This window comes from Mirounga leonina, unplaced genomic scaffold, assembly GCF_011800145.1.
Source record: "Mirounga leonina isolate KUSES-001 unplaced genomic scaffold, KU_Mleo_1.0 Mir_82, whole genome shotgun sequence".
NCBI classification, from domain to species: domain Eukaryota; kingdom Metazoa; phylum Chordata; class Mammalia; order Carnivora; family Phocidae; genus Mirounga; species Mirounga leonina.
This window is the reverse complement of record NW_023270825.1, coordinates 32,846,489-32,860,731: the sequence shown is the minus strand read 5'-3', so window position 1 is coordinate 32,860,731 and position 14,243 is coordinate 32,846,489. Positions and strand designations below refer to the sequence as shown.

Below are 14,243 nucleotides of genomic sequence, written 5' to 3'. Positions count from 1 at the left end.
TATTATTGCTGTAGATAAGCACAGGCCATTGTGACTCACTGGCAACAGAGGGGACAGGGCACAAGGGACAGGATGCCTAGCAGACCTCAGAAGCGGTTCAACCATGCAGGGCAGCATATGGCCATCCATAAGTGACTCAGAGATGCTGCCATGTCCAGTGGAGAGAGATCCAGGACACCAGAGGTTCACAGTCAGCAGACTCTTCCTGCCAGCACCCCCAAGGCTTGGCAGAGCTAGGGTGCCCGGGCACTAAGGGATGAGGGCCCTGAAGATACCCAAACAAGCAAGTGTTGAAGTCTGGGCTACCCCTGGTGAATTCTGAGCCTGCAGACCCTGAGCTCAAGCCCTGGATTGTTGCCTCCCTTTGCTGGGGACTCTGGGCCCTATGAGGGACAGAAAGAGCCATGGGGCACCTGGATGAAGCAGAAAAACAGCACTCTGCATGTATCAGGCAGGCAGGTTCACTGCAGGAACTCCCATCCTTGGGAGTCTGTAGGGCCCAGAGAAAAGATGGTGCCAGGGAATGCCCATGGGGCAACATCTGGAGTGGCCAGACCTGATGGGCCATAGGGGGGCTTGCTCTGGCTGAGAATCATGGAGGCCCTATGCTGGCAGACATCAACAAGCTGACCACAGATTCGGTCATGGGAGGAGAGGTCAAAGGTGAGTGGTGTCGTCTAGGGGCCCACATGAGGGGCCTGGAAGGGTGTTGGGGTCCAGAAAACAGATATCACAGAGTTTGAGGACAGGGCCAAGAAAATAATTTCCCAGAGGGGACAGAGAATCCAGACAATACTTTTCCTCTGGAATCCCTTCCACCTGTAGATGGAAACCCGAATCCCTGGATGCCCCAAAGCCCTGGAATTGGGGCCACAGTAAAATCGAAGGTAGGTCTGGCCCCTGCAGAATGTAGTTCATGCCTGGATTTGAGGAGCCTGGCCAGGACACAGAGGCTGGGAAATGCCCTTCATCCTGTCCTGGACAGGGTCAACTGCACAAAACAACCCTGTCAAAGGCAGAGTCTCCTAGCCTTTCTCCCAATCCTGCCCATCCCCAGCCCATCAGCCCTGGCTCACATCCTGGCTGGTACTATCTGCACAGTCTAGGTGGAGCAGCAGAGCAAGGAAGAGGAGCTTCTCTCCACAGGTGGTATTACCATTTTTTAATGATCTATAAAACGGGAAAGGCTAATTTCTATCTAAGAGTCCTAGTGGGGTCAAGATGAGACCATGTACCATGGCAAAGGCTGCCTTCTGAGGAGTGGGGGCAGAGCCAGAAGTGGGCTGGAGTGAGGATTTCACCTGTCCACTGCCAGCAAGGGACCCATCACAGAGGAGGCGGGGCAACCGAGATGACAAGGCCCGTGAGCACGGCAGGGTCAATACTGTTTAAGGAGTAAGCTCAAAGGGTGAGCCTTGCTTGGGAGGGGTGGGATGGGGGGTAGCCCTGAGGGGGTTTTGCTGCAGGGCCTGGGGCTATGGCAGGACCAGCGGATCCCTTCCCACTAAGCATGCTCCAAAGACCCTCCCAAAGCTGAAAGGCTGTTTTCTTTTTCTCTCTCACTCATCCTCCATGGGTCTCCAACACTGGATGCCGGCCCCTCCATCCCCTAGAAAGCTCTATTGACTCTGACTGGCTTGAAAAGAAACCGAATGCTTTCTCCCCTTGCCCCCGCAACTCCACTAAACTGATTTGTCTCTAGGTCCCCACTGTGGATCTGAGGGGGTGCATCTTGGCCTGACTGTGTTGGGGAGGGTATCATCCCATTTCAGCTGGGCCACTATGGGGAGGGGGCACTGCCACAGCCCGCCAGACAGGTGGGGAGGTGTGAAAGGGGGACTTCCCAGTCATCAGGCAGCAGACAGAGTGGGGGAAAGGCCGCAAGAGGGTGGGCAGGGTCCGTCTCAGGGTCCATCTCTGGCAGCTGCTGTGTTGGCCAGGGAGTTGGGGAAGGGGGCGGGTGTGGTGACTGACATGGATAAAGGGGCTGCTAGTGGTAAAGGCCTTGAAAATAAGAGAGAAAAGGGGGAAACGCCACCGAACACACAGGGATTGAAACCTCCAAAAGCCCAAGGTTGGTGGGAATCCAGCACCGGGGGGCCCCCTGAAGGCCAAGGGAGCGGCAGAGCCCTGGGGGAGGGGAGAGGAGCCAGGGGAAGGCCTCCAGCCCTTGCACGCCAGCACTGCCGCCAAGCAGCCTCCCGGCTGCCCAGTCTCTCCTTAGGCTGCCGCTCAGCAGGCCCCCGGGGAGGTATTGGTTGCAAGCAAGCACCTGAATATTGCCTAATGGAACCAGCCAAAGCCCACCTAAACCAGCTGAGAGGGAGGAAGCCACGCAGCAGCCCAAAGCCTCCTCAGGCCTCGCCTCCCACCTTCTGCCCTGTTCTCAGAGCCCCTTAGCCAGGACAGGGCCTGCTGCTTCCAAAATCACCCGGGGGGAGGGGGGGGGGCGTCCAGCCGCTGCTTAGCCACAGGCCTCCGACCGCCAGCAGAGATACACAGACCCTTCCCAGAGTCCCTCCGCTACCTGCACCCCCGCCCCCCACGCCTGGCCCCGCCCCCGGCCCCACCCCCAGCGGAGGGTGCTGGGGTGAGGGGGGCGTCGCGTATGTGTGCGCCCTAGGGGGCTGAGGCCGGTCCCGGCCAGGGCTTGTGCTGTTCAGATGTAACCCCACCAGCTTGGTACCTGTGTCCACCGGTCCGTGAGAGAGCCCCGGGCCCCACCCACCAGCCCCATTCAGTCTGTCTTGACGTGGCCGTTGGCCAGGGCCAGGCGGCCACTGGGCTCCCCGGGCTCGGCGTCCTTGTCAAAGCGGAGGCGGAGGGTGTTGCGGATGATGAACTTCTCCATGATGAGGGACCCGCAGAACCAGGGCACGGCGTACTCCAGGGTGATGAGGCCCATGAAGTCAAAGTCGAACTGGGAATAGTCCCAGGGGCAGGCATTGAACTGGCGCAGGATGAGGCCGGTGGTGAACTCCCATAGGTAGGTCCAGAGCGTGTAGATGAGGCAGCGCAAAAGCAGCGGGCAGCGGCCCCGCAGGCGCAGGTACATGCGCTCCACGATGAGGATGGAGGTGCCGTAGATGAAGAGCGCCCACACGCTCGTGACCCCCGGGAACTTCCAGTTAAAGTTCAGCACGAACTCCCAGGCCGCCGTGAACATCACCTCGCAGAAGTAGCCGTGGATGGCATACAGGTACCAGCGGGACAGCGCCGTCAGGGGCTCGGCGGACGCCATGCTGCCGAGCCGGCTGCTGGGACACAGAGGAGACAGGTGAGGGAGGGAGGGAGGGGGCCCCCCCTCCTGGCCTCCCATGCCCAGCCCAAGTCTCTGCCCGGGCCAGGCTCCAGGGGATTCCAAACCTGCCTCTGCCGTTCTCTTGCGTGACCGGTCCTATTCTTGACCCTATTTCCTGTTCATTACTTTATTCCCTCTTCCTTACCTTAGCCAGGTGGGCATGAGAAAGGAAGGGAAGAAACTTCAAAGTCCCACTGGCTTCCTCTGACCAACTCTACTCAAACGCTACTTGGAAGGAGGGCTCTCCTACACAGCCTAGACTTGTTTTGGATTATCTGTGGTCGAATGGAAGAGTTGGCTGTCCTGACCCACCAGTCACCTCCATTTCTAGACTGCCAGCTGATTTCTCATCAGGCCCATCCACTGGGGTCACCATCCCTTCCTCCACTTCCTCTCCGACAACTCCACCTCACTCATCTTTCTAAGCAACCTATCACATTTGTCTTGTGTGTGTGTGAGTGTGTGTGTGTGTGTTAACATATACTAACATTTACCATGTTAGCCATTTTTAAGTGTATAGTTCAGTGGCATTAAGGACATTCACGCTATTGTGCGACCATCCCCCCCCCTCCATCTCCAAAACTTTTTCCTCATCCCAAACTGAAATTCCATACCCATTAAACACTACCTCCCCACCTCCTCCCCAGCCCATGGCAACCCCCATTCGACTTTCTGTCTCTCTGAATGTGACTACTCTAGTTACCTCATAAGTGGAATCACACAGTATTTGTCCTTTGGTGACTGGCTTCTTTCACTGAGCACAGTGCCCGCAAGGTTCATTCATGTTGTAGCCTGTGTCAGAATATCCTTCACTTTTTTTATTGTTATGTTAATCCCCATCCATTACATTATTAGTTTTAGATGTAGTGTTCCATGATTCATTGTTTGTGCATAACACCCAGTGCTCCATGCAGTATGTGCCCTCTTTAATACCCATCACCAGGCTTACCCATCCTCCCACCCCCCTCCCCTCTAGAACCCTCAGTTTGCTTTTCAGAGTCCATCGTCTCTCATGGTTTGTCTACCCCTCCAATTTCCCCCCCTTCATTCTTCCCCTCCTGCTATCTTCTTCTTCTTTTTTCTTAACATATATTGCATTATTTGTTTCAGAGGTACAGATCTGAGATTCAACAGTCTTGCACAATTCACAGCGCTTACCAGAGCACATACCCTCCCCAGTGTCTATCACCCAGTCAGCCCATCCCTCCCACCCCACACCCCACTCCAGCAACCCTCAGTTTGTTTCCTGTGATTAAGAATTCCTCATATCCGTGAGATCATAGGATACATGTCTTTCTCTGTTTGACTTATTTCACTCAGCATAATACACTCCAGTTCCATCACATCATTGCAAATGGCAAGATTTCCTTCCTTTTGATGGCTGCATAATATTCCATTATATATATACACCACATCTTTTTATCCATTCATCTGTCGATGGACATCTTGGCTCTTTCCACAGTTTAGCTATTGTGGACATTGCTGCTATGAACATCGGGGTGCACGTACCCTTTTGGATCCCTATTTTTGTATCTTTGGGGTAAATACCCAGTAGTGCAATTGCTGGATCATATGGTAGCTCTATATCCTTCACTTTTTAAGGCTGAATAATATTCATCCCTTTGTGATTGATCCATTTATCTATCTGTATCACATCTGCTTTATCCATCTGTCCATGAATGTTTGTTTCTACCTTTTGGCTATTGTGAACACTGCTGCTATGAACATGGGTGTACAAGCATCTGTTCTAGTCTCTGCTTTCCATTCTTTTGGATTTATATCCAGGAGTAGAATTGTTGGATCACATGGTGATTCCATGTTTGTTTTCTGAGGAACAGCCTCGCTGTTTTCCACGGCAGCCGCACCATTTTACACTCCCACCAGCAAGGCACAAGACTTCCAATTTCTCCACATCCTTGCCAGCACTTGTTATTTTCTGGTTTTTTGATGATGGCCATCCTAATGGGTGTAATGTGGCAGCTCGTTGTGGTCACATCTGTCTTTAACCGCTCCATTAAGCGGGTTTGGGTGTTTGGTTTCAATGTTGAGAGGAAACCAGCGGGCTGACAGAGGAGAGAGCCTTCCTCTCTCCTTCTTATTCCCTTCCCCTCCTCTCTTCTAGCCCCACTGGGCTTTAAGGCCCCAAGCTGCTCCCCTGAAAGCTGGCCTGGCCCACAGACCTCGCTGCTCTTCCTTGCCCTCCATCAGTGACTGTCTGGATGACTCCCTTGGCCCTTCATCCAGCACCACCCTGTTTCCTGTTAGAAGGCACGTGCCCTCTGGATCCACCTTGCCAGCCTGAGTCCTCCCCGAGGGCAGTGCCTCTTTCGCACTCCTCTGTTCTGCAGCCTTGGCACAGGCCTTTCCGGGACAGGCGCTCTCTAAATGATGCAGGTTTATGGGGGGAAGTGGGGGTTCAGGGCAGCATCAGGAATGGGAAGACAGAGCATGAAAACACGAATCCCAGTGGACCCCAGGCTGGACACCTCTGTCAAGGTGGGAGAGGGGACAGAAGTTAACAGGAGGCACCTGCAGTCTGCCCGCCTGTCTGGGAATCCCAGCCTCATCTTTGAGCTAAAGCAGACCTCGTCAAAAAAATACCCGCCCTGGTGCATCGCTTTGTGGTCTTCCAGGCACTTTTGTTCACATTTTTGTCATTGGTTCTTACAAAATTAAGATTCATGCGAAGAAGGGCAGGTAGTTTTGCTCCCATTTTTTCAGAGAGACAGCTGGGGCTCCGAGAGAAGTGGGTTTGCCCCATATCCCAGGGCCGGGGAATGGATAGGCTGAGCCTAGAATCCACATTTCCTGATTTGTACTTCAGCACTCATCCCACTGCCCACTATTGCCCAGCTCCTAGACATGCGTGCCTTGTAGCACTCCTCTCCTCAAAAGCATTCAGTGGCCCCCCATGTCCTAAGGAAACACCACAGCATCCTTGGCCTGGCATTCAAGACTCTCCAGGACCTCACTCCAGCCTACTTTTTCAGCCTTCTCCTCACTAGCTGGCTCTCCTGGTTTTCCCCCCTGCCTCTGCAGATCCTGTCTGTCTGTTTTCTGTGCCTCTCCTCTCACCGTCTACAAGTACAAACCCAACTGCCAGGTGACCTTCAGAATCAAATTGTCTTCATCCCCACCGCCACAGCCCTCTTCCTCCCCTGAATAGACAGAGCACTTACTCTGTCTCGCTTTGGTCCAGATGATTTCCTGTTTCATTATGTTGATAACTTCCAGTCCCCATCCAGACATCTCGCCTGTGTCCGACACCTACGTATCCCACTCCTTCCTGAACACCTCCACCTAAGCGTCCTATAGGCACCTCAAACTCAGTATCTTTTCCCCAAAACTCGTCTTCCTCCTGTGACCCCACCCTGCACCCAGTGAGCAGCCAGAGGCCCCGGGGTCATTCTAGCTTCCTCTGCCGCATCCCCACCCAAACATGAGCTCCCTGAGAATAAGGACCTTGTCTGTCTGGTTCAGCACTGCATCCCCGGTGCCTAGAACAGTGCCTGGCACACAGCATTCAACTAAAAAAGACCTTTCTCAATCAGTTCATCACTGCTACATAACAGAGCATTCCAAAACTCAGCGGCTTAAATCAGCTCTCATTTATTATTACAGCCTGTGTGTCTGTGGGTTGGCGGATCTTGGCTGGCCTCGATCATGAGACCGCTGGTCGTCTGGGAGCTCTGTCCCATCCTTGGCTGGGGTGGCTCTGATCTACCTGCCTCTCGTCCCTGGCACGCTTTCTCGTGGCTGGGGCAGAGGCACACGGACAAGCAGGCCCTACTGCGCCACGCTTTTCAAGACTCCGGTTAAGTCGTGCCCAGGAACATCTCACTGGTCCTAGCAAGTCCCCTGGTGAAGCCGCCAAGTCAGCCATTACCTCCTGTCCTTTTCTACCGCGTAACCGTTTTTGAAATCACCCCTTCTTCTTGACGCCCCTTTCTCATTGCTGCTGCTCTGCTTCAAGCCGTCGCCCTCCCTTACCCGGATGCCCCCCGTCGTCGGCAGCTGGTCTCTCCCCAGCCTTCTCCTCTCCAATTCACTCATCACGCGAAGGAAGAGTGTATAGAAACAGCAGTCCTTCTAAAACACAAATCCGATGCTTCCCCCATGTAAGGCCCCCTAGTGTGTCCTTACCATCCACACAGGAAGGCTCGAACCCCTAGGGACGGCTGGCAAAGCCCTTTGTGAGACATTTCTGCCTCAGATCGTGTGCTCTGGATCTTTGCATTACTGCGTTTGCTACCTGGGGTGCCCTTCCCAATTGCTACTGCCCCCACCACCCCCAGCCCCTGGCCCATGGCCCATAATCCTGCCCCGTTTGCCCACCTCTGCTCCCAGTTCACTTCTGTGACAACAGTTCTCACTCTGCACTAGAGGCCACTCGATGAACGTTTAATATGATGGTAAGAGAGGGGAAAAGCAGGATTCAAAACTGAATAATTAATATGGTTTTGATTTTGCAAAAGCATTCATACATACAAATGTACAAAAAAGATTAGCCACCATCATCTCTGAATGGTGACATCACAAGTGATTTTTATTTCCTTCATTAAACTTCTCTGTATAATCTAAAATCTTTTTCTAACAAGTTTGTCTAAACTTTTAGAAAAATAAAATTGTATCTTAAAGGGGCGCCTGGGTGGCTCAGTCGGTTAAGCGTCTGCCTTCGGCTCAGGGCATGATCCCAGGGTCCTGGGATCGAGCCCCGCATCGGGCTCCCTGCTTGGTGGGAAGCCTGCTTCTCCCTCTCCCACTCCCCCAGTTTGTGTTCCCTCTCTCGCTGTGTCTCTCTCTGTCAAATAAATAAAATCTTAAAAAAAAAAAAAAGAAATCTTTAAAAAAAATTGTATCCTAAAAACATTTGTTGTATGACTGTGTATTAATCATCTTTGTGTGCTATATATAGAAGATGCTCAACAAATTCACCAGACAAAGGAAGCTAAGGAAACCTGATGTCCTATAAAGTTCATGCAGGTCCTTCCCTCCTGAGCCATCACCAACAACAAACCATGATTCACGGGTTTGAATAGCATGAAATGGTTAAACTCAGGGGCTCCGGGTCCTAACTTCCTGGTCTCCCCCCTTGCCTTTTCCTTTCTGGTTTCCTGGTACCCTTCACCTGTAGGATGTAGGGTATGTTACCTGACCTCTCTGTGCCTCACTTTTCCTATAGGTGAAGTGAGAATAATAAGAGTAAGTACTTCTGGGGGTTACTGTAAGGATGAATGAGGTAACAGATAGACACCACTAAGATGACAGCAAATGCTCAAGAGAGGATGACTGCATTTCCCGCACAGAGCCAGGCTTCCTGGTCAGCTTCTCCCACTTCGAGCACCACCTCCTCCCTGAGGCTGCGTCATTCTGCCCCTGCTCTCACTAGCAGCCTTCCTTACTGAGCAGGTCAGGTCTTCACCTCCACCCAGAGCACAACCCAGCAGCCCAGCAAACCCGTGAAACCAATAAAAACCCGTGAAACCAATAACTGCACCTACACCCCATGGGAGAACGAAGACTGAGCTGAGGAGAGGCAAGGCAAGCTCCCCGTTCATCCTATGCAGCGGCCGAACAGAACTAGTGGACTCCTCAGGTCAGCCCCCACCTTAATGCTGACTTTAAAGCCCTGCCCTCCTTGCCTCGTGGGCTCATCTCTAGACATGGCCGAGGATGGTTTCCCAGTCAGTAACAACTCAGGGGCTCCAGTCAGCCCCCTGGAGTAGGTGATTTGGAAGAGCTGGACTTCCAAGCCCTATGAACAGAAGCAAGATGGAAGGAGCCACTGTTAAAGGGGGAAGGAGGGCAAGCTGTGGAACAGAAGAGAAGATGGGGGAGAAAGAACAGGGTGAGCCCAAGGACAGGATTCCATTTCTGGAATCTTCCATCCCTGGAAGAACAGGGGTAGGCAGAGGGGAAGCGTACCTAGGCAAGGTCAGGCCCACGTCGGAGGGGTTGTGCCAGGAGAACACGCCTACTCCGCACGAGACAAACAGGGGAAGCTGGAAGTCCTGACTGAGGCAGGGAGATGGGAGCGAAGACAGAGAAAAGGGACATGAGACCGTGTCAAGAGCCAGGACGGCCACTCACACTGTGGTGGTAGAGACACTCATGAGAGGCCGCACTGGCTTGGCTGAATTTTCACAAAACTCCGCTCCCTGAACCCATGGCTCACACTCACAGGAGTGTTTAAACTCTGAGTTGGGATAAGCTCCCCCACCCTCCCCTGGCCCCAGCCAGGCCTCCCCCCACCTGAACCCTTTGCTCCAGACCCTCCCAGTACCTCCTTGCTCCGCACTGGGATCAAAGCCCTGCGAAGGCCTGCATCAGGTAGAACCAGCAGCTCACTGGACGTCGGCCTCTTTCTCCTGCTGACAAACGCAACCATCCTGAGGACCATGACACAGAGAGAGGACAGCCGGGGAAAGAAAACTCAAGGTGAAGTAAAGAGGAGAGCATGGGCAAGGATGAAACAGGAGAAAAGAATTTGGAGAGCTGGGGACGGTTTCACAAGCAGGATACCGGGGAACAACACTCAAGTACAAGAGCCCTCATACTTGTTGATAAAAGGGCCTGGGAACACGGAGTTCCAGCGAAGGTGACTTGTCAGAGCAGGGCACTGCCCCTCCAAGGGGACAGATGATAGGTGACTGGCGGGGAGGGAGGGGGGGTTTCTGCGTCTTGCTCCCTAAGAGGATCTCACCAGCTCCTGGAACCTGCTGAGCTATTCCTTAGGCAGAGAGCAGAGCAAGTGGAGAGGGACGAAGAGAATGCCATGAAAGTCCACGACAGGCTGGAGGCAAAACCAGATGATTGCCTTTGGTGCTACCCCAAACTCCCATCTTGCTCCAGGAAGCGAAGGTACCACAACACAACGACTCTGGGAACTTCTGTCCAGAGGAGCATCTTGCTAAAAAATCGGGATTCCCCTTCTCTGCAACTAGACGAGGCAGGCCTGCCTTCTTCTTTCACCTCATTTACTTCCCCATTCCCAGGCACTAAAATTGCTTCAGCTCCATGCTCTGAGGAGCTGCACAGCCCCCCTAGGGGGCCCCTGAGGGCAAGGCAGTGGGGGGACTCTGAGTCCAGTCTCCTGGCAGGCTCTGTACTGGGGGTGAGTGGAATCAAAGAGGGGTGTGGGCAGTTGCCCTAACATTTGGGTGAAAGATGCAAGGTCTAAAACTGTCCTGAGCTTCCTCGGTGGTTGTCGGGTTGGGGGCGGGGTGGGGTTGGGAGGAGCACATGGGCTTGCTTCAGGGCCAGAAGGGAAGCAAGTGGAGCTCAGTATCTGCGGTCACTGGCTAGCCCAGATGCCACAGAGTTCCACCCACTCTTGCTATGGGCATCTCCCAGGAAAGTCCCCAGGGATGGTCCTCCCTCCACCTCCCAAGTCACAGGAATAATCGGGCACTCTTCCCAGCGCTTACCATGTATTAACTCAGATAATACTCAGGCCTATTTGATAGACAGGACAACTGAGGAAGAGAGAGGCTAAGTAATTACAGCTAGAAAAGGCAGAGCTGGGGTTCAAAACCAGCAAGTCTGGCTCCAGAGCCTTCTCAGCACCCTGCACTGCCCTTGAAGCTGACTACAGGCTCCTCTGTGGGCACCACCTTTTTCTGAGTTTCTGCTTTTAGAAGGCTAGTATGGTATATGGAGAGACAACAGGAAGAAAGAAGGACATGAGCTTCTAGATAGGTCATCAGGGAAGCTCAGAACTGGTGTCAGAGCTATTGAAGGCTCTCAGCCTATTCTGAGAGGCCAAGTTCTTTCTTGAGGCTGAGTTCTGGCAAGACCCACACAGTGGTCCTCCAGGGTCATCGCTGACCCTCATAGGACCACGGTGGCAACCACCACTGAGTGCCTCAAGGTAGGTGCCATTCAAAGACCTTTCACCAGGACACACGTTGCCCAGACCCTTCCTGACCGCCAGCCTGCCCCAGTGTGGCTGGGAATCTCAGAAGGCGCAGCCCTGCCATGCACATGCCAGCCAAGAGCAGAGACCAACATCACATTGCCCAGAGAGGCCCGGCACCTGAAGCATCAGCAGGCTGGAGAGGATTTTAGAAGGCCTCCAATGCTAAGGAAATCCCAGCTGGAAGGCACAGGGGGGCAAGCGGGCCTGGGGAACAGAGTCAGCTTGGCACAGAGGTTCACCAGGGCTCAGGCTGGGAAGGGCACCCGGCGGCAGGTGGGGCTCTCAGGCTGGGCATCCTGTGTGTTGCCCCCCTGCTCCCCCTCCCCCCGCAAGTTGCCTCTCTATTGTTATTCAGATTTCAGCTCAACCAGTCACCCCTGAGACCTTCTCCAAGTCTCCAATCCAAAATAGCCTCCCTGTCACTGACATCATCCAGTTTCGGTCCTCACAGCACTTTCACTCTCTGGTATTTTGCTCCTTGTCTGTTGTCTACCTCCCCCAACTAGAATGAATGTTCCAGGAGGGCAGGGGCTCTGTCTCGTTCAGTGCTGGGTGCCCAGTGCGTAGAACAGTGCCTGGCAATAAGACCTACTAATCCCTGGGGCATGAATGAATGAATGAATGAATGAATGAATGAATGAGAGCATGAATGCGCCCACACAGGGCAGGTATAAACACTGATGAGAGCACGTATAAACAACTAGCTGCCTCAGCCTTTCTCTGTTCTCGTTTCTTGGGAAATATGGTCTTTTTAAAATTTCAATTCTAACGATTTTGAAGATCTTTATTATTTTTCCTGATTATAAATGTAACGTGCTCACACCTAAAATTTAAACATCACAGAAAAGAAGGACCTGGAGAGCAAAAGTCCCCTATCACCCCACCTCTTAGAAAAAGTCACTGTTAACGTGTGTTGTGTATTCATCCAGATTACATTCAGTTTCACAAGAAGCAAATCCATGCATCATAGAAAGAAAAGGAATTCCTAATCCCACCAGGCTAGCAGCCACCATCATTTCTCTCTGGCCATATTTCTCATGTGTTTATTTTACAAGTTACCTTAATGTACTTATCGTGTAACCTGACATTTTCACTTAGTATATCATACTCATTTTTCCAAATTGTTATATTGCCTATGTTCTCACTATTACAATGGCGGTGTGATATTCCACCAGGTGGAAAACTATAATTTCCTTAACCTAGGTGTTCAACAAAAAGAGAGCAACTGTTTCCCATTTCCACTATTACCATGACACCACGAGAAACATCTTTTTTATGCCTCTAACAAAAGAATTCAGCTCTTTTCTTCTCTGGGACTATTTCCTAAAGAAAGATTTCTTAATGAATAATTCCAGGAGTGCGGTCACTGGACCAGAGGGTACAACAGTCCTAAGGCCGATGGTGGAGATTGCCCGGGGGAATTCTGCGTGATGTGGGAGCTGGTCTCTGGTCTGAGTCACCGGGTACCCGCCATGGTCTCTGTGGCCATCTCTGCCCCCCCACCCCACCCCCGCAGTTCAGGTGCACACCTCCTGGGCTACAAATCACCCCAAAGACGCACTACTTGAAAGGCCCTCCAACCACAGATGATTTTGCAAGCCCAGGCTGAGGGAAACATAGATGCTAGGCCTGAGTGTTAAACTGTCAACCGGCAAGTTCTACCTAAAGCTGAGAATTACCTAGGTGCCCTTCTCCTTCCCTGCAAGCTCCTGCCTGGAATCTAAGGCTCTGGGTCCCCAGGGGCCAGCCTGGCAGCTCCCAAACAGCTTGTCCTTTCGCGAGTGCGAAAGCACCAGCTCTCCTTCTTTGTCTTCCAGGCGAGTGCTCTGCTGGCTGGTCCCTGACCCACAGTGGGACTGTCTGCCTCATGCAGACAACAGCCTTCAGGCTAGACAGACCTCTGGGGCTTGGGAACCAGCCAATCATCATGTTTTAAAGCACCATTAAGGAAAAGCCAGAGGCCAAGGCTGGAAAGAAAGGCCATATGAGGACAGGTGAGACTCCAGGGCCAGAGGTGGGGGGGAGGCGTTCTACCCGCAGCTCGGCTAGCCTTAGGAGGAGACCCTCCACAAGCCAAAAGCAGCAGAAGACTTGCTCCTCTTGACCCCCTGGTGGCCACCTCCATAGCAGCTAAGGCACCGCAAATCCCACTCCTGCCAGTGCCCTGGATGCTCTCCCCAAGGCCACGTGAACCGCTCATGGCTCTGGGCAAAGTCTGGAATCCCAGATGAGATACAGTTCTCAATGCACAGAGGTAAAGCCTGAGGCCCAAAGCATCCACGAGCCTACAGATAAGAAAGGGAATGTGGGAAGATGTCATCTCCTGTGTGCTGGGTGTCTGACATCACTCATTCAGCCCATCTGGGTCGGGCACATATTTCAGAGGCCATGTGGCTCTAAGATGGCTCCAGCATGCGGAATGACCTGAACCTGCTGGGCACTCCCCTCCTACCCCGGAACTACAGCCCTCGGACAGGCCCTCGGACAGAACACAGGCTCAGAACTGGAACTTCCAAACCTGGGTCCGTGCCCCTGCGGCAGGGAGGGCTGGTGATCCCTGCGGAGCCTGTCACGTACTCACTTATCAGACCTCTGAGTGCACGGCTCAGAACAGACATCAGGATCGCTGTGCAGGAGTGTCCCGGGTTAACCTTTGTCCCGGTGCCTGGCTGGGCCTCAGTGCCATTCTCAGCAGTGGGGGCAAGCATCAGCCCCAGGGCTCAGCTGATCCTTGGCTGGTGGGCCGGAGGCTTCCATGTGTCCCTGGGAATAAAAAAGGAGGCCTTCATTACCTTCTGCTGCCCACCGGGCCAGGGGGAGAGGGAGCCTCAAGGCAAACACCACAATTGCCCAGGCTCCGGGCTCAGCACCAGGCAGGCATCCCACCCAGTCCACTGAGGCCCTCTCTTGGACCCTACACCTCCTCTGTGCAGTCCTGCTTGCTCAGGTCTGGTTAATCCGGCAATGACAGCCTGGGATGCGTCCCAGGCAATTCACACATGGGGCTAGGACTTAGGGCTTCTT

At 53.2% G+C, this 14,243-nt stretch overlaps 1 protein-coding gene across 1 annotated transcript; it reads right to left on the bottom strand.

Annotated features, from left to right (window-relative positions):
- Window positions 1-2,575: 2,575 nt before the first annotated feature.
- TMEM229B (transmembrane protein 229B) lies at window positions 2,576-13,877 on the bottom strand. Its single transcript, XM_034992683.1, has 2 exons — window positions 13,801-13,877; window positions 2,576-3,254 (listed from the first exon to the last, which is right to left on the bottom strand). The coding sequence occupies exon 2, from the start codon at window positions 3,239-3,241 to the stop codon at window positions 2,738-2,740; it is 504 nt and encodes a 167-aa protein (XP_034848574.1). The 5' UTR covers window positions 3,242-3,254; window positions 13,801-13,877; the 3' UTR covers window positions 2,576-2,737.
- Between the last annotated feature and the right edge of the window lie 366 nt (window positions 13,878-14,243).

What these genes read in the sequence shown, in the direction of transcription:
- TMEM229B (XM_034992683.1), bottom strand. Translation starts at nt 3,241, where the DNA reads ATGGCGTCCGCCGAGCCCCTGACGGCGCTGTCCCGCTGGTACCTGTAT.